Source organism: Microtus pennsylvanicus, chromosome 6 (genome assembly GCF_037038515.1).
Source record: "Microtus pennsylvanicus isolate mMicPen1 chromosome 6, mMicPen1.hap1, whole genome shotgun sequence".
Lineage (NCBI taxonomy): Eukaryota > Metazoa > Chordata > Mammalia > Rodentia > Cricetidae > Microtus > Microtus pennsylvanicus.
The window spans coordinates 87,166,423-87,185,226 of NC_134584.1; the positions used below are offsets into that span (position 1 = coordinate 87,166,423).

Below are 18,804 nucleotides of genomic sequence, written 5' to 3' on the forward strand. Positions count from 1 at the left end.
CCTCTCAGGTGCCAGCGCACCTGAGACTCCGAGAGCGGGGCCGCACGGCGGGGGAGCGGCGGCCACCATCCTCGTCTGTGATGCTCTCGGTGCTGCCGAAGTGTTTGGACAGAAAGTGCAATTCGTCCACCGTGGGCTGGTAGGGGAGTTGATGAAGGCGCTCCTGGGAGGAGCAGGAGGACTAGAGTAGGAGAGAGCGGGGAGTCAGAGCCGGCATTGGAGCAACCCAGCACTGGGGCTCCCTTCTGTGATCCCAGCGCTTCAGAGTTTGAGGCCAGCCTCGGTTACACTGAGTGAGACCCTATCTCAAAACACCAAGTGGATGAGGTGGGGTATTGCCGTGCCGAACCATCCCGTGGTGCCTAGCACATCATAGTATACTCTCAAGGCCTTCCACTAGACCACAAGATGCTGCCCTCCGGGTCTTGTCTCCTTGCCATCATCTCTTCCTGCTCTCCCCCTTGCCAGCTCTGTTCCATCCCCGCTGGTCCTGCTGATCCTTGCACGTGCTTCTGCCCCAGGGCCTTGGCATTAGCTGTTTTCCAAGCTTGGGCCATTCCTCTGTGAATCACTTGCTCTGCTCCAAGTCTTGCCTGCACGGTTAGCTTTCTTTCTCCTTCTTCCTTCCCTCCCTCCTTCCTTCTTGCTTTCTTTTGTGGTACTGGGGATCAAGCCCAGGCCCTCAGGCATGAAAGGCAAACATTTCACCAATACAGCCAATTTCCTCAGTAATTTGTTTCTTTCTTCTCTCTCTCTCTCTCTCTCTCTCTCTCTCTCTCTCTCTCTCTCTCTCTCTCTCAGAGGTCTCATTTAGCTCAGGCTGGCCTTGAGCTCCTGATGTTTCTGTCTCAGACTCTCCAGCTGGGATCTCAGGCCCATGTCACTTCAGTCAGCTATATGACACAGTGACCCTCAACTTGTTGCTGTGCTATGTTTCCTGAGGTCTTCGGGAGTTGACCTATGCTGCTGGCCTCCTGAGCATCTCACCCCAACCCCTTCCCATTCAAGCTGACCCTTTGTCCTGGTGTCAACCACTTCTTCCAGGAAGCCTTGCTGTATACCCCTAGCCAAGTCATGTGATCACGTATCAACGTTTGTTAAACCTCACAGCAGTGGGGGAGTAAGAGAATCAGAGCTGTGTCTCCGAAGGGCATTGAAGGAGAGAGATTTGAGTGTCCAATGTGCAAGCAAATGGACTCTGGGTAGAAGCCATGTTGGCCTGACTTTGGCCAGGTAAAGACACTTGGGCACATCATGGATAACAAGAAATGAGTAGGTTCTCGGGAAAATGCAGTGAGAACAGAGATGAGGCTCTGGGGGAAAGATGTCACCTCTAGTGAATGGACAAATGGACACTCACGAAGGGCAGTGGAACCCAGCCTCTCAGTCAGTCTGGGACTGTTGGTCTTCATGTGGTCACTTCAGTCCCCACCCTCCCATCTGTCTCCCTCCACATACTCACTGAAACAGTTGAGCTGGGTGTGTTGGTGCCATAGCCAGAGGAAGGGAGCGAGGCAAGTGACCAGCGGCGTCCATCCGCCCTGGAACCCAAACAAGCTGCTCTGAGTTCTGCCAGGGGTCCTCTCACTCCTGGAGTGAGAACCAGCATGGGGGTGGGGGATGGTGAGCCTCAGGTACCTGAGGCTTTCAGGGAAAGATGGCATATTTAAGCCAGGTGCCATGGTCGTGGAGGAAGAATCCCTATCTTTGGGACTTCCCCAGAATCCTTCCTTGTTTGGTACTATCACCATATCAAAATACCCAACCCCCCAGCAGGGTGTGGTGGCGCAAGACTTTAATCCCAGGCACAGGTCATCGGATCTCTGTGAGTTCGAGGCCAGCCTGGTCTAGTTCCAGGACAGCTAAAACTGTTACACGAAGAAACCCTGTCTCAAAACACAACAAAACAAAAGGCCCCCCAGATTGGGCACAGAAGGATTGGGGAAAGCCCATTCAAAGGAAGCTAAGAATGTGGCTCAGCAGTAGAGAGCTTTCTTAGAATGTGCAGGATCTTGGGTTCAGTCTCCTGTACCCAAAAAATGGTAACAGCACAATAAAAAGAAGCTAAGATGAACAAATCACACCCTGGAATCCCAGTATCTAACTCCAGAGAACTCCCACAAGACATTTCTCAGAGAAGACCCCTGGGCATCTTTTCAGACAAAGGGCCCCCACCCTCTAAGAGACCCAGTGACACAGTGACTTGGATCTATACACGCTTGTTCCCACGGTCACTCTCATAGTATAGCCACAATCTCTCATGTTCTTATGCCTACTTTGGTTGAGTTCACAGACTAAGACTGTTCTCAGAAGACTGGTACATGATGACAATCCTAACACTCAGAAGTGGAGGCTGGAGGATCAAAGTATTTGAGGTCAGCCTGGACTACCGAGTGAGCTTCAGGACAGCCAGGACTACAGAGAAACCCTGTCTCAAAACAAAACAAAACAGGGGCTGGAGAGATGACTCGGTGGTTGAGAGCACTGACTGCTCTTCCGGAGGACCCGGGTTCAATTCCCAGCACCCACATGAAAGCTCGGGTCTGTCCGTGACTCCAGTTCCAGAGGACCCAACACCCATGACAATCAACACACATAGTAAAAATAAACTTAAAAAAAAAAGCACTTGTTGATCTTGCAAAAGACCCAGGTTCAATGCCCAGCACATACATGTTGGCTCACAGTTCCAGGGACTCGGGAATGAATCTATTTATTTATTTATTTATTTATTATGTATACAATATTCTGTCTACATGTATGCCTGCAGGCCAGAAGAGGGCACCAGACCTCATTACAGATGGTTGTGAGCCACCATGTGGTTGCTGTGAATTGAACTCAGAACCCTTGGAAGAGCAGGCAATGCTCTTAACGGCTGAGCCATCTCTCCAGCCCATGAATCCTTCTTCTGAAGCCTGCAGGCGTGATGCATATACATACAGGCAGTCATATAAACAAAATATATGTCTTAAAATTTTAACAAAACAAAACAAGGGCCAGTGACATGGTTCAGTAGGGAAATGAGCTTGTTTTGAAAGCCTGGTGACCTGAGTTTGGCTTTTGGAACCCATGGTAGTTACAGCAGACCGAGTCCTGACCGTTGTCTGTCTTCCCCATGGGCACCACCACACATTCACACACACGTGAGTGTATGACACATGTACAGAAAGGAATACATGTAAAGAAAAAAGTCAAGACTGGTAATGACTGTGCTCACTTTTAGTCCCAGCACTTGGGTGACAGAGGCAAGTGGGTCTCTGTGAGTTCAAGGCCAGCTTGGTCTACAAAACCACTTAGGTCAAACAGGGCTATAGTAGTAAGATCCCATCTCAAAAAAGGGGGTGGATTTGTTGGCAAACGTGCAAAAACAGCTGCTCAAGATGTAGGAGAAGGGGCTGGAGAGATGGCTCAGAGGTTAAGATCACTGGCTACTCTTTGGCTGCTCTTCCAGAGGTCCTGAGTTCAATTCCCAGCAACCACATGGTGGCTCACAACCATCTATAACGAGATCTGGTGCCTCTTCTGGTGTGTATATGTTAACAGAACATTGTATGCATAACAAATAAATAAATAAATATTAAACAAAAAAGATGTAGGAGAATCTTAGCAGCAGAGGTCGGTATCATCCTTGGGTACAGGGCAAGTTGTAGCCACCCTAAGCTGTATGAGACCCTTTCCCAAACAAAACACATACAAAACTTCAGACTGTTGAGACTGGGTGTGGCAGCAGTTAAGAGTACTGTACTGGTTGCTCCTGTAGAGGACCAGGGTTCAGTTCCCAGCATCCACAAAGTGACTCCATGGTCCTACAGCTCCAGTTCCAGGAGATCTGGTGCCCTCTTTGGACCTCATAGGGCACCAGGCACTCAAGTGGTACACACACACATAAAAAATAAATAAAATTTAAAAATCTTTTTAAAAATTTCAACTCTCAAGGCCAGTCTGTCTTCTAGCAATTTCCAGGACAGCCAGAGCTGCTGGAAACCCTGCCTTTAAAAAGAAAGAAAAACAGAAAGAAAATTCCAACTTTCAGCCAGGTGGTAGTGGCACAAGCTTTTAATCCTGGCACTCAGGAGGCAGAGGCGGGTGGATCTCTGTGAGTTTGAGGTCAGCCTGGTCTACAGAGTGGGTTCCAGAACAGCCAGGGCTACACGGGGAAACCCCGTCTCGAAAAACTAAAAAGAAAAGAGTAAATTCCAGCTCTCAGTCCCACACTCATCTCCTTGTTAAAGGCAGTTGTGAGCGTGCCTAGCCCCGTCCATTACCCAAACATCCTCACACACTAATGCACAAACACAGGCCAAAGCAGACACACACTGACATAGCGATATACGCAAGGGAGCCGGGCTCACACTGATACACGTAGAGTTGCATACTGACTCACACACTCCGTGGTTTCCTCTCCGTGCAGCTACACAGTCGAGACTTTCATTCACTGTCAGACAGTCAGACTCCCACACAGCTACACTCTCATCCAGTCACACTGATACCCACACCCATTGATGCTCACGGGCCAGAACTCCTATGTCACATATACACTCTGTCACAGACATACACTCGCAGGACCGCAAGCTCACCCAGGCACACTGGCACCCATGCGCTGATGCACACGGGCACACGCTCCCTCAGACACTCACACATATCCCACACCGCTGCACATGCCGCAGAGATACAGAGGCGGGGGTGTCCTCCTTTAGCGTGCGTTTACAAACCTACAGCACACATGGATTTACATTCGAATGCATTTGCCCATCATTCACGCTTGCGTACGCCCACGCTGGCACCCGGATGGCCAGTACCATAGACACACACTCAAATAGGGTGGGCTCTGGCCGCTTTCTTCACAGAACAAACCCAGCGTCGTGCTTGGCTCCCAGTTCCTTCAGCTAAGTTCTACTGCTGTTGAAAGGGGCTCCCCGCCCTGTCCAGGAAGCCATTCTCTGTCCCCATATCTCTCCTACAGCCTTCATCAGTCTTTGCAACGATCCCTATCCTTATCTTCCCTGCCTCACCCTCCCCTCATCACGCCAAGGTCAGAAATGAGGTGTCCTTCATCCCATATGTCCTGTTCCTTTCAGGTTCATAACCATGAATATAGCTAAAGAAAAGGCGCCCCAACTTCTACTCCTGGCCCAAAGATTCCAATGACTCTAAGTTTCTCCGCAACAAGCAGGAAGTCTTTGCCCCTCCCCACTTTTCATTATGGTCCCCAAGAAGATTCATTTAAATCCACCGAGAACCTTGGAGGCAAAGGTAACATCTTACGTTTTGGAAGGTTGAGAAAATGCCTTAACCACCCTTCCCCCGCTGGAGGCACTGAGGCCCTAGATGGGCTCTGTGCAATGTGCGCTTGCGCACCTCATCTTGACAGCCCTGTTCTGTTGCTATGGAAACGCTCGGCCAAGCGCACAAGGCTTGGAGGAGGCCGACCCTGGGGCCCCTGAGTACAGCAGTTTCCCTCCACTGCAAAGGAGGACCCCTCCTCTCCATTCTGGATCACTGATTGGTTCCACCTTTTTATAAGCTCCACCTTGAATTCTAGTAGGACATTGAGGCCCTTCCACTGGTCCCCAGAGGCTACTCGGGTGCAATTAGGACAAGAACAGATGGTGGCCCAGACGGTGGATGGGGAGGATAGCACCGAGTTATGGGGCCCTCAGGGGAGGGACTCACCTTCGGGAGGAAGCGAACGAGAAGTGGGCAGGGGTATTGGGAGAGAAGTTGCGGGGGCTGTCCAGGGGACTGCTACCTGCAGGAGAAAGGAGGGCTTTAGGGTCTTTTGATCATCAAAATAAGTTGCTAGGGGCAGCTCGCCCTTCTAGTGTAGGCCCGTCCATGTATGGCCGACCACGCCCCTTTTGCAGTGGCCCCGACTCTCTCAACATTTTTGGGGGGTCTCGATTCACTGAACTCACCCAGGTGTCTGTCTATTCGGCCTCCTCTAAGACGGCTCCGCCCTTCAGCTCTGGCTCCTCCTTTCTGCTTCTATAACGTCCAACCCAGCTTCCTCTAAACTGGGTGCAACCCACTCCATCAATCCAGAATGGCCCCGCCCATAAGGAATGGCCACGCCCCGGCTGTGGCCCCGCCTCCTATGGTCTAAATCCTCACGTACCCAGGCTGCATCTTTGTCTCACCTAAGTGGCCTGGCAGCGGGGAGTGGGGTCGCGGCAGGGTCGGCGAAGTGCTTGTCAGGATGAGGCTTTTCCGGTTACTGGTGCGGCAACTGCCAGGGAAGGAGTGCAGGGATCAAGAGAGGCCCCAGACCCTTGAGTGTGAGCCTATGAAGTCACTCTTCCGGTTCAGATCCTCACGTCTCTTCCAAGCCGCAGCCAGTGTGTGACACTTCCAGAGTAGAGCGCGACTCGTGTGCAGCTATGTGAGGTCTGTGTCAATTATGGCCTGATAGCCATGGTGACACCACTGGTCCATCCTGAATGTCCGTGTCCTTGAGATGCCCATAACAGTCACAGTCTATAGACACATGTGGCATCCACGGTATGAGACCCACACTGGTGTGTCATGTAGGCTATCTCGGTGACAACACATCTTTCTCTGTGTGTGGTGCAGTGTGCAGTGAGAAACACAGCGTGTACACGACTGTGTGACTCCTGCATGGTGCATGACTTCCGCTGCAGGTGTGCAGTTGTTACCAGGGCAATCAGCACGAGGTACACTGGCTGTGTGTGTCCATCACGGTGTGTTCCCATCCCTGTGTGTGAATTTAACACCCTGTGACACTGGGCACCTCCAAGCATGCAACGGTGTACCACATGGATACGAGCTATGTGACTGTGTGTGTCTCTGAAGAAGTCCCTATGTCTGTTTATCCTGGTGTCAATCTGACACAGCTGTTGTGACAGGGTTAGATGCGTGGATGTGTCCTTTTGAAAACGGGTCGTTTTTGGTGGGTGGTCTCGAATGTAGCATTTTACTAGGCGAGCACAGTGTGTGTGTGTGTGTCTGTGTGTGACAACCGGAGGTGACCCTATTTGTCCATAGCTTTGACCTGAGGCTGGGTACATGTGGTGCCTCCCAGTGAGTGTATGGGAGCCACTAGGATTGTGTGTGTGTGTGTGTGTGTGTGTGTGTGTGTGTGTGGTCATGCTCTGTGTGACGCTGTGTCACTATTTTCAGTGTGAGGCTGTGTTCGACTTGGGAGGGTCCATGCAGTGATAGCGACCCCCCCTTCCTCCTAGCAGCTGCAGAAGAGAAGCCCCCAATCGTTCTAGCCCCTTCCCTCTCAGCCGCAGTGACTGAGCATATTAGCTTGTCCAAGAGCACGCGGATGGGGGCGGGGGGAGGCCAGGCTGCGGCTATTGTTCTGAGGGTGCCAAGCCCCCCCTCCCCGCGGTACCCTACCCCCACCGGGCGGCCTGAGCCCACCATGTCTGCAAACAAAGGCCCTGCAACCCCCCGCCAGCTCGACCCCTGTCCCCAGCTCAAGCCTTTCTAGTCTCTACAGCAGCACGGCCCGCACCGCCCGCGTTCAACCCCATCCCCTGTGGGAGGGCACAGCGGACACCTCTGGCGCAGCTGGACAGCGAGCAGCATCCCGGCCCCGCCCTGCTGCAGCAGCCGGCGGGGCGGCTTCACCGGGAAGACCTGGATAGGGTCTCGGGGTGGGGGGGGTCTACCTCTTGGTGCGGCGGAACATGCTGCCGCCGGGGAAGGAGGGCATCGAGAAATTGGAAAGCGCGGTCCAGAGAGAGTCAGACATGACCCGGCGGCGGCGACATGGTGGCAGGTGCGGCAGCGGCAGCGCGGGGAGCGAGTGCGCTGGGCGGAGGCTGGAGCCGCAGCGGCGGCCAGGGGAGGGCGGGGGAGGGGAGGGCCCTGCTGCAGCGGCCAGTCGCGAGGGGGCGCTGCGGGGTGTCGCCGCGCGAGGCCCCGCCCGCGTGCACGCCTGGCGTCCCTACCTGGGGGTAGCATGCCGGTGCATCTTTCCCCCAAGGCTCACCTGCTGCTTTTCCGGGGCAGGGGCAAATCCTTCTGGAAGAAAAAGGGGTAAAAAAGAATGGAGGTCAGCGTGGGCATATGGCCATTGCCCAAACTGCAGCTCCATTCACCTAAGGAGCAAGAGCGTCATCAGCATGGCCATGTCACCCTTGCCTTTCTCCTGATTCCCGGTGGCCAAAACAGGGTCAAGTGCACAAGAAATAGACCCAACTGGACATCTGAAAGCATGTTCATGCGAATAAAGTTTTGCTTGCTTTCTGACAAGACAGGATCTCACTCTAGCTCAGGATGGCTTGGAACTCACCCAGGCTGTCCTCCAACCAGAGATCCCACTGCCTCACGTCCAAAGTGCTCAGATCACAGTTGTGAGCCACCATGACAATATTTGTAAAACATTGTTCTTTGTTCTGGATAGGGTCTCATGTAGTCCAAGCTGGTCTTGAACTTGCTGTGTAGCTGATCTTCTGATCCTGCCGCTACACCTCCTCAGCACCGGCATACAGGCCTGCTCCACCACACCCTGTATATGGTACTGAGTATCAAACCCAGGCCTTGGTGCACTTTCCCACGTGAGCTATACCCTCAGTCATGAAAAATATTTCTTGAAGACCCAGAGGCTAACAGGCTTGATCGCTTGAGGTGGAAACCTAAGACCCACACTGTGGAAGGAGAGAACCCACTCCAAAAGAAAGCTGACACTGACATCCACAAATAATTGCAAAGTTTCTCTCCCCAGGAATATTTCCTGTTGCTGGTGGAGATACACACCTTTAATTCAGCACCCGGGGAGTTGAAGCAAGAGAATCTCTCTGAATTTGACTGGTCTACACATCTTGTTCCAGGCCAACCAGAGCTATACAGTGAGACCCTGTCTCAGGTAAATAAATACATACATTTCTTGAACATCAGGTCTTAATGCTGGACACTGGGAACATGGCAGTTAATAAGAAAAATGATTGTCTGGCCTTTGGGAAAAGGCCTTTAGAAGCAATTGCTTGTCATTCTAGCTACACAGAAGGCTGAGGCAGGATGTTCTTGCAGTCAAGACTGTCCTGGACTCCATAACAAGATAATAGATGATGTCTTTTAAAATAATAACCCACAGATATTAAATAAGAGTAATATAGAAGTAATACTATAGTAGAGATGGCTCAGTGCTTAAAAACACTTTGTTGGGAGCTGGAGAGATGGCTCAGAGGTTAAGAGCACTGACTACTCTTCCAGAGGTCCTGAGTTCAATTCCCAGCAACCACATGGTGGCTCACAGCCATCCATAATGAGATCTGGTGCCCTCTTCTGGCATGCAAGCATACATGGAAGCAATATTGTATACATAATAAATAAATAAATAAATCTTTAAAAAAAAACCACTTTGTTGCTCTTGCAAAGGACTCACATGGTGCATACAAATGTCTGTAACTGCAGTTCCAGGGGAAATGATGCTACCATTTTCTGGCCTCTGTGGATACTGCACACACATCGTGTACAGGCATACACACAGGCAAGATACACATACACATAAATAAAAATAAGATTCATCATTATCCTTGGCTTCATAGTGAGTTCAAGACTACATACAGAGATCCTGACTCAAAAATAAATAAATAAAATAAAAGGAAAAAGTGGGTCAGGCTACCAAACCTGAGAACATGAGTTTGGTCCCTGGGACCTACATGACTTACAGAAGTTATTCTCCGATCTCCACATGTACCACGTGTTCATTCAGGACAGGCACCCACCACACACAGGCACGCACACGCACACACACGCACACACACGCACACACACACACATGCGTTCACACACACACACGCACGCGCACACACACGCACACACACGCACACACACACACACAGGCACGCACACACGCACACACACGCACGCACACGCACACACACGCACACACACACAGGCACACACGCACACACACGCACACACACGCACACACACACACGCACACACACACACACACACACACGCACACACACACACACACACGCACGCACACACACACACACACACACTGAAATTTAAAAAGGAAGGAAGGGGCCGCCACAGAGGAACTGTAGAGAGAGCATCTAGGAGACTGCAAGGATAAAAGCCTGGACATGATATAGAACTTAGGTGTCTCAAGCATAAACGAAGAAATGAATGACTTCTACGTCTTGATAGCCCTGCCCCACTCGAGGCCTGCTTCCAGAGTTGGGGTAGCATAGTAAATGGGACTTTGAGAGGAGCCAAAAGCTCTTTAATTAAAAAATTATATATGGGGCTGGAGAGATGGCTCAGCGGTTAAGAGCATTGCCTGCTCTTCCAAAGGTCCTGAGTTCAATTCCCAGCAACCACATGGTGGCTCACAACCATCTGTAAAGAGGTCTGGCGTCCTCTTCTGGCCTTCAGGCATACAGACAGAATATTGTATACATAATAAACAAATAAATAAATATAAAAAATAAAAATTATATATATGTATATATATATACATATACATGTACACACAAATATATATATAAAATCCCAGCTATTGGTAGGCAGAATCAGGTGGATCTCTGAGTTCCAGGCTAAGCCACCCTGATCTATAGAGTTTCAGGACAGCCAGGGCTACACAGATAAATCCTGTCTCAAAAAAAAGAAAAGAAAAAGAAAAAAAAAAGAAAAGAAGAAATGAGGGAATAAGGCTGGAGAGATGGCTCAGGAGCTAAGAGCAAGGACTGCTCTTTCAGAGGTCCTGAGTTCAATTCCTAGCAACCACATGGTATGTGGTTGGTACAGAACAATCTTTGCATAAGGTAAATATGTAATACTCTCATTGGTTAATAAAGAGCTGACTGACTTATAACTAGGCAGAAAGGGACTGGGTGAGAACGCCAGACTAGGAGGACACTGGGAGTCTCCAGTGTTGGGAGCCAGACACAGAGGAAGCAGAATTTTTAGAAAATGAGGTAACAAGCCGGGGCTTAGTGGTGTACACCTTTAATCCTAACACCTGGGAGGCAGAGATGGGTGATTCTCTGTGAGTTTGAGGCCAGTCTGGTCTACCAAGTGAGTTCTAGTACAGCCAGGACTGTTACGCAGAGAAACCCTGTCTTGAAAACCAAACCAAACAAAACAAAACAAAAGCAAAAACTAAACAAAATAATCAAAAAAGAAATAAAATTAGATAACAAGCCATAGACCACATGGTATAACTTAGATAAGAAATATAGGTTAATTTAAATTGTAAGAGCTAGTTAGTAACAAGCCTAAGCTAAGGACCAAGCATGAATACTTACATGAAAAGTTCACCTACAACATGGCTCACAACCATCTATAATAGGAGCTGATGCCCTCTTCTGGCATGTATGTGTATTTGCAGAGCACTCAGATATAAAATATAAATAATTTAAATTTTTTAAAAAAATTTATTATAAAAATAAATCTTTAGAAAATGAAAAGGAGGGCCAGGTGGTGATGGCATAACTTTAGTCCCAGCACTTGAGAGGCAGAGGCAAGGGAATCTCTGACTTTGAGGCTAGCCTACTCTACAGAACAAATTCCAGCACAGCCAGGGGTACACAGAAAAACCCTCTGTTAAAAAACAAAAACCAGGGCTGGAGAGATGGCTCAGAGGTTAAGAGCATTGCCTGCTCTTTCAAAGGTCCTGAGTTCAAATTCCCAGCAACCACATGGTGGCTCACAACCATCTGTAATGGGGTCTGGTGCCCTCTTCTGGACTGCAGGCATACACACAGACAGAATATTGTATACATAATAAATAAATAAATAAATATTTTTTAAAAATTAAAACAAAAACAAAAAACAAAACAAAACACAAATGAAAAGGAGGAAAAGTCGTTACATTGTCCCGATCCTTTTCAGAGGAGAGCAATGGGATTAGGAACCATGATCTCTGTGAACACAACAGTGTTTCACAGGCTGAGGTAAAGTAGGTTGGCTAGCAATGCAGGTGAGGAGAGTTGGGTGAAGGTTTAAAAAGATTTGTTTTGTTTTGAAACAAGGTCTCCTGTAGCCTATGCTGTCCTTGAATTCCTGTCTCCACTTCCCGGGTGCTGAGGTTGGAGATGCAAGCTAGCACGCCTTGTTTCAATGGATCTTTTGAAGGAGGAAAAAGGTGACATTCCGGTGGATAAAGACTGTAATGAACGAGTTTAAGAACCAGAATTCCAGGGCTGGAGAGATGGATCAGTAGTTAAGAGCACATACTGCTCTCCCTGAGGACCTGGATTCGGTTCCCGGCAACCACATCAGGTAGCTCACAGCCTGTAACCCAGGCTCCGGGGTATTTAGTACATCTGACCTCTGTGGGCACTTGTATTCATGTGCAGCTACCCCCCCCCCACACACACACATGATTAAAACAGATCTTTAAGAATAAAACACTTCTTGCAGGGCACGGTGGCGTGCAACTTTGATCTCAGCACTTGAGAGGAAGAGAGTAGACAGGCAGATTCAAGGCAAGCCTGGTCTACATAGGAACACCCTACTCAATAGATAAAAATAAATAAAGTCTTTAAAAAAATATGCCGGGCGGTGGTGGCGCACGCCTTTAATCCCAGCACTTGGGAGGCAGAGGCAGGCAGATCTCTGTGAGTTCGAGACCAGCCTGGTCTACAAGAGCTAGTTCCAGGACAGGCTCCAAAACCACAGAGAAACCCTCTCTCGGAAAAAAAAAAAACATAAAACAAAAAAAACAAAAAACAAGAACCAAATTCTAGTCCTCAACACCTACCCAAATGCTAGATGGGCATGAGGGCTCCCCAGCAGTCCCAGTGCTGGGATGGGGTGGAGATAAGGGACCCCCAGGGCAGACTGACTAGCTAGACTAGCCCATGTTAGCAAGCTCTGAGGTCATCTAGAGAACCTGCATCAGTAAATAAAGAGAGGACTGGAGAAAGACAGCAGGTATCAACCTCCAGCCTCCACACACATGTGCACACACGTGTGTACTCACACCCATATACACATGCATGCACACCACATACATACGTGTGCAAAAACAACAAAACAAGTACATCATAATCCTTTCTATGGTCTCTCAGAGATAAAAACCTGGCTTTAAAATCCCAAACTTGCCTTTTGTGACCTTGGCAAATGACCTTCCCAAAGTACCCCTGTCTCCTAGTGGAGTGTGTGGTGATGCAGGTTTTAGCATTTTAGGGTGGTACCTGGCACTTGGTGTATGCTCAGCAAGCAGTAAGTGCAGGGCAGAAGAGATGCTCGGCTCCTAAGGGTGTTTTCTCATGAGCCTAGTTCCCTGAGTTCCAGCCACAGGACCCATGTAGTGAGAGGAAAGAACCCCCTCCTACAAATTGTGACACATGCTCACCTACATACATACATCCACACACATCCACACACACACACACACACACACACAGAGAGAGAGAGAGAGAGAGAGAGAGAGAGAGAGAGAGAGACATACACACACACACACAGAGACATACACACACACACAGAGAGAGAGAGAGAGAGAGGAAGAGAGAGAGAGAGGGAGAGAGAGAGACAGGTTGGAGAGAAAGCTCAGCTATTAGAGCACTTGTTCTTGCAGAGGACCCATATTTGATTCCCAGTACCTACATGGCAGTTCACAGCTGTCTGAAATTCCAGTTATAGGGGATCTAATGCCTTCTTCTGGCCTCTATGATCCCTGGCTACTGGTAGTTCACAGACATAGATGCAGGCAAAACATCCTTACACATGAATTTCAAAAGTAGTAATACAAATTTTTAAGTAAAAATAAAAAGTGTTAAAGCAATAAGTCAGAATAAGAGTTATTGATAGACATGACACACAGCGGAGAATGTCTCAGAGGATCCTACCACTTCCATGTGCAAAGGGCATTCAGACAGTCAGGTCAAAGGGCACTGCCCTGGGGAGCCACAGTGACCAGAAAGCCAGACTAGATTTTCTCTCTTGTAATGGCAGGTTTGAGGTGAATTGGTCTCCCGGTTCACAAGCTAAGCAGCTTTAATGGACCTAGCAAAAGTAATACCCGGATTTTTTAGTCATGGAGCCAAGGTCTCCAGACCTTTGTAATGAGGCATAGATGATAAGCCTTAAAGAATCTTTAAATACCACAGAAAAGCCGGGCGGTGGTGGCGCACGCCTTTAATCCCAGCACTCGGGAGGCAGAGGCAGGTGGATCTCTGTGAGTTCGAGACCAGCCTGGTCTACAAGAGCTAGTTCCAGGACAGGCTCCAAAACCACAGAGAAACCCTGACTCGAAAAACCAAAAAAAAAAAAAAAAAATACCACAGAAAGAAGTTCTCAGAATGGACCTCATCTGCAAGCTCCCCATAAACATCCCAGAGTGGAGAAGAGGGACCAACCAGAGCCACAGAAATTTAGATCCTCTCTGTATTCGGGAGGCAGAGGCAGGGGAATCTTTGTGAGTTCGAGGTCAGCCTGGTCTATATAGCAAGTTCCAGGATACACAGTGAGATGCTATCTCAACAGTTTTTTTTCTTTTTTTAATGGTTTTTATTTAACTTTTTATTTTATGTGCATTGGTGTGAGGGTGTCATATCCCCTGCAACTGGATCTTCAGACAGTTGTGAGCTGCCATTTGGGTGCTGGGAATTGAACCCAGGTCCTCTGGAAGAGCAGTCAGTGTTCTTAACCACTGAGCCATCTCTCCAGCCCAGTTTTTTTTAATTATATAAAAATAAAGAAAGAAGAGAAATGTAGAACCTTGGAGTCATGTTAGACAAACGCCACCTCCCACTCCCCTACTCCAACTGCAGAGCAGTTCTGCTTCTCCCGGTAGGGTGCTGTGCTCTTCGTGTTTAGTATCCTAACTGCACACAGGCGACTCTGGAGCTGAGGGATAGCGGGATATTTTGCTTAGCGGTGGGAACCGATGCGAGTGAGTGGACCCAGGCATTAAAGTGGCCGCATTCGAGAGAGCAGGAATTCCTTGCATGTCCTGAACTGAGTGGCTGAGCAGCCGTAATATAGGGGTTGGGGGCGGAGGCTTGCGTCAGAGACAAAGTCCCGCGTGGCGTTGAGCCAATGGGATTCGGCGCAGGTTCGAAGGACCGGGACACACCCCGTTCAGGGACCGCCCACTTCCATCCTTGTGCGAGGAGCGGGTGCCTTGGACCGGCTTAGCCGCTGTAGTACTTCCTCTGGCTTTGCCGCAACACCCTGTCGTACTCAAGACTCACACTCCTGATCTACCCTGCGAGCAGGAGGGAAAGTGAGGAAGACGTCGAGAAGCACAGGCTTTGAGACTCTGTTTGAAAGCAAATTAGCTTTCCAATCAGGCTGTTCCAGCCTCTAGGGATGTCTTTCCTACCGAGTCTCATTCCCCCCCCCCCCCTGCCCTTACTGATTGCTCATCTCTCCGTGGTCTTGATCTTGGAAATGATGTATTAAGGGAGCCTACAATTGGACAAGAGCCTGGGCTCACAACTGATTTAGTCCAAATTCTGGAGCACAATCAGGGACTGACCTCCAAGGAGGCTCAGAAGGACCAGCTTCTAGGTAGCCCTAGGCGTTAAGCCTTGATCATTTTCCCTATGAGGTTAGTTTATAAACTCAGAAGGACAAGCCAAACCTCAGAGGACAGTTTCAGCCTCAAACTCCCTACCTGCCTGAGGATTTGTTTCAGCTTTCCCTCACTCCAAAAACCCTCAATATCCCACTCTGTGCACTGGACTCACGCCTCCTGCGCCTGCGCAGCCTAGCGATCAGCATCTTCGAAGACTGACTGCAAGGAGCTAAAAATCGCTCCCGCCCACCCACAAGCTGGGCTGGACTTAAGGATCGCGGGCGGGTGTGTGTATGTGTGTGTGTGGTGGGAGTATTGTAGTGGAGGGGGTGGAATGGAAAGTGGGAAGGCTGTCTAGGTGCCTGTCCAATTAGGGCAGTAGGAAGAGTCCTAGTGGCCAGACAGGTGAATGGAAGACTCAGGTTCGCAAGCCTAGGAAGGGCTCTGGGGTGGTGAGGTGGGAGACTGACGAACAAACATGTTTACAGCTGCTGAAGCACTGGTAACCCCGAGGGGCTCGAACCCTGGGGCAATAACTTTACTTGCCGCACCTTCACCCCCAGACTGTCCAAACGTCTGGGCAAGGACCTGGGCCCCGCTGCCTCCGACTCCGGTGGGGCCAGATGCAGCCCAGGCCATCCTCGAGGGGGCGCGCTAGGATGCAGCCCCTCCAGTAGCCTCCGGGATACACGGGCAACGCCTGAGGGGCGGGGTCCGCGCTGCCAGGACGCGCGGCCACGGCACTCCTAGCCCAGAGCATCCTCTAGCAGCACGAAGGGTCGCTAGGGCCGACCCGGGCGCAAGTTCTCCTGCGTTCTGCTCGGCCCCGCCCCAGGGCACCGACCCCATCCCCTCCTTGGAGCCCGGGCTGCAGCGTACCTGCAGCCTCCGGCGGCGGATCAGGCCCGAATCGTCCATGGCGGCGGCGACTTCGGTCCGGGGGAGGGAGGAGGGAGGTGGCGGCAGCAGGAGGAGGGAGGAGGGAGGAAGAGAGAAGCCTCAGGGACCGCGGCAGCGGCCGGTGAGGGAGGGGGGCGGAGGGCGGAGCGAAGCGGGGCGGGCCCGGCGCCGTCACTGCGTCTGGGAGCTGGAGCCCGGTTTCGGCCACCGCTGCCCGCGCTGGTGGTGGTGGGGCGAGCAGGGTTGGGTGGGTGGAGCCTCCAGATGTCCCTAAGGGAGGCATGCTGGCGAGAGACCCTATCAAGACATTCTCTTGCACAGACCCTCCAACCCAAGAAAGATCCCCAAGGGAGCTATTCTCAACAGACGAATTCCTGGTGCGACTAGCGGCCCCCCACAGGTGACACATTCCCACAAGGATGTGATCTGCCATGAAGAGCTATCCCTTCACTCTGAAAATCACTCCTATTAGAGATAGTGTCTGAGAGGTGACGCTTCATCTCAATTTCTCCTGAAGAGGCATTTCTTCAAAGATCCCATTGGTGGTATATTTGGGGACCCTGGAGCGAATATCCCCCCCAATGGGACCACTCGAAGGCATATTCTCTTCTCTGTGGGAAATTGTCTCCACCCCAGGACATCCTCAGATCTCCACAGATGCATTCTTCCAGAGTCACGTGTTCAGTCAAGAGGCTGGTTCTCATGGGAGTTTCCCCCCTCAGAAAAATGTGCATATCCACTCAACTCAGACCGCTTTCCTTTGCCTGACACAGGACAGAGCCCCTTAAGTCCTGCAGCCCCTCCAGAGTCTTTGCCTCATGGTCAGGATTAAGGAGTTAGGCCAGGTCAGGATATATTTATAAGAGCGATTAACTGGTAGCTGGGGAGGGGGCAGATAGAGTGATCCTTACTCCGCTCCAGTTGACCATGCTTCCCAGCATTGGAGAGGACATCACCTGAACCCTAGACAGAGCGGTTTCCTAGGGTGGCATCCCGTAGCTGACCCAAGGTCTTGGAGGAGAGGTCCTCTGAACTTGAGTGACCTCCGCCGGACAAAGGAAGGGAGAAGAGGGCTGGGTCAGTGTGTTCTTGGTGGTTGGCCCTCGTTTCTGCACCTTTGCCTGTGTTATTGTTGCCTGCGTCTTTCTGTCTCAGTTTGTCAGCGTAACCACCTCAATGAGTCTGTTGCTTATATTTGTTTATCCACGACTTGGAAATTTTCTCGTTCCAGGCCTAGAAAGCTGTCCCTGGTGCTGGCTTCGTGCTCCTGTCCACGGTGCTGAAATATGAGCGCCGTGAAAGCGATGAGGGCATGCGTGTGCACAGGGTCTTGAGGGAAGCAAACCCCACAAATAGGATAGAAATGACTCCCAACCACCTTGGTCCAGCCAAGACAAAAGCTGTTTCTTGTAACAGTTGGTTCCTGAGACCTCTGTGATGTCACTCTTGCCCATAGAAAGATAGAGAAGTAGAAGTTCCAGTCTAGCCTGGGTTACATAGGGATATCCTTCCCTAGGAAGGCATTAATTTATTAATTTCCTTACTCAACATCTACTGAGCATGTTCAGTAATAATTTGGCAATATGAGAGTTCAGCAATGAAAAAAGACCAAAACCACATCCCTGCCTTTCTGCTCACAACTGTTCATAACTCCTGTTCCAGGGGATCTGACATCTTTGTTTGGCACAAGCATGATGCACATACACATGCAGTCAAAATACCTATATGCATGAAATAATTTACACTAAAAGGAGAGTGATTAGTGCTCTCGCAGAGAAACAGAGCTTGGCTCCCAGACCCACACTGGGTAGTTGACAAGAGCGTGTACCCTCAGTTCTAGGTGATCAGAGGCATCTGACCTCCCCAGTAAAGTGCACACACACCCCAAACCCAATGCACACTAAAATAATTAAATAATTATCTTTATTAAATAATTAAAGTAAGTCTTTAAAATGCCTGCCCCACTGTGAGAAAGGAGGGAGACACATTTCTGGTGGTGCTATAAATATTCTATAAGGATGGATGGATATCTCTAAAAACATGAATGTGACATATGAGTAAAAGCAGAAACAGTGCTCTGCACACACATTGTTGTGTACATATTCTACAAATACATTCACAAACACTGCATATCCTTACACATACATACTCTTCTAACACAGACACGAGCAAGTATTCACACATAATGTGTACATACTCCTCAAATAGAGACCCACCTAGTCTCCAAAAGTGTGCATAATGGGTTGGGGAGATTGCTCAGTGGTTAAGAGAACATACCACGGGGGCTGGAGAGATGGCTCAGAGGTTAAGAGCATTGACTGCTCTTCCAAAGGTCCTGAGTTCAATTCCCAGCAACCACATGGTGGCTAACAACCATCTATAATGAGATCTGGTGCCCTCTTCTGGCATGCAGGCAGGTATGGAAGGAATGTTGTATACATAATAAATAAATAAAT

The 18,804-nt window shown here is 49.8% G+C and overlaps 1 protein-coding gene across 3 annotated transcripts in view; it reads right to left on the reverse strand.

Moving 5' to 3' along the window:
* The window catches only part of Mast1 (microtubule associated serine/threonine kinase 1), a 37,915-nt gene extending 21,431 nt beyond the window's left edge, over positions 1–16,484 (reverse strand). The window contains exons 1-7 of one of the 3 annotated variants that reach the window (XM_075976729.1): positions 16,328–16,471; positions 8,261–8,476; positions 7,958–7,989; positions 6,135–6,223; positions 5,671–5,746; positions 1,463–1,541; positions 21–181 (exon numbers count right to left, since the gene is read on the reverse strand). Coding sequence is in view for 2 of the 3 variants with exons in the window: in XM_075976727.1 (XP_075832842.1) it covers positions 21–181; positions 1,463–1,541; positions 5,671–5,746; positions 6,135–6,223; positions 7,635–7,717 (488 nt within the window). In the remaining variant the exon portion in view is untranslated. Of the gene's footprint in view, positions 1–20; positions 182–1,462; positions 1,542–5,670; positions 5,747–6,134; positions 6,224–7,634; positions 7,799–7,957; positions 7,990–8,260; positions 8,477–16,327 lie in introns of those variants that run through there. The other 2 variants (XM_075976728.1, XM_075976727.1) reach the window with 2 other exon arrangements.
* Between the last annotated feature and the right edge of the window lie 2,320 nt (positions 16,485–18,804).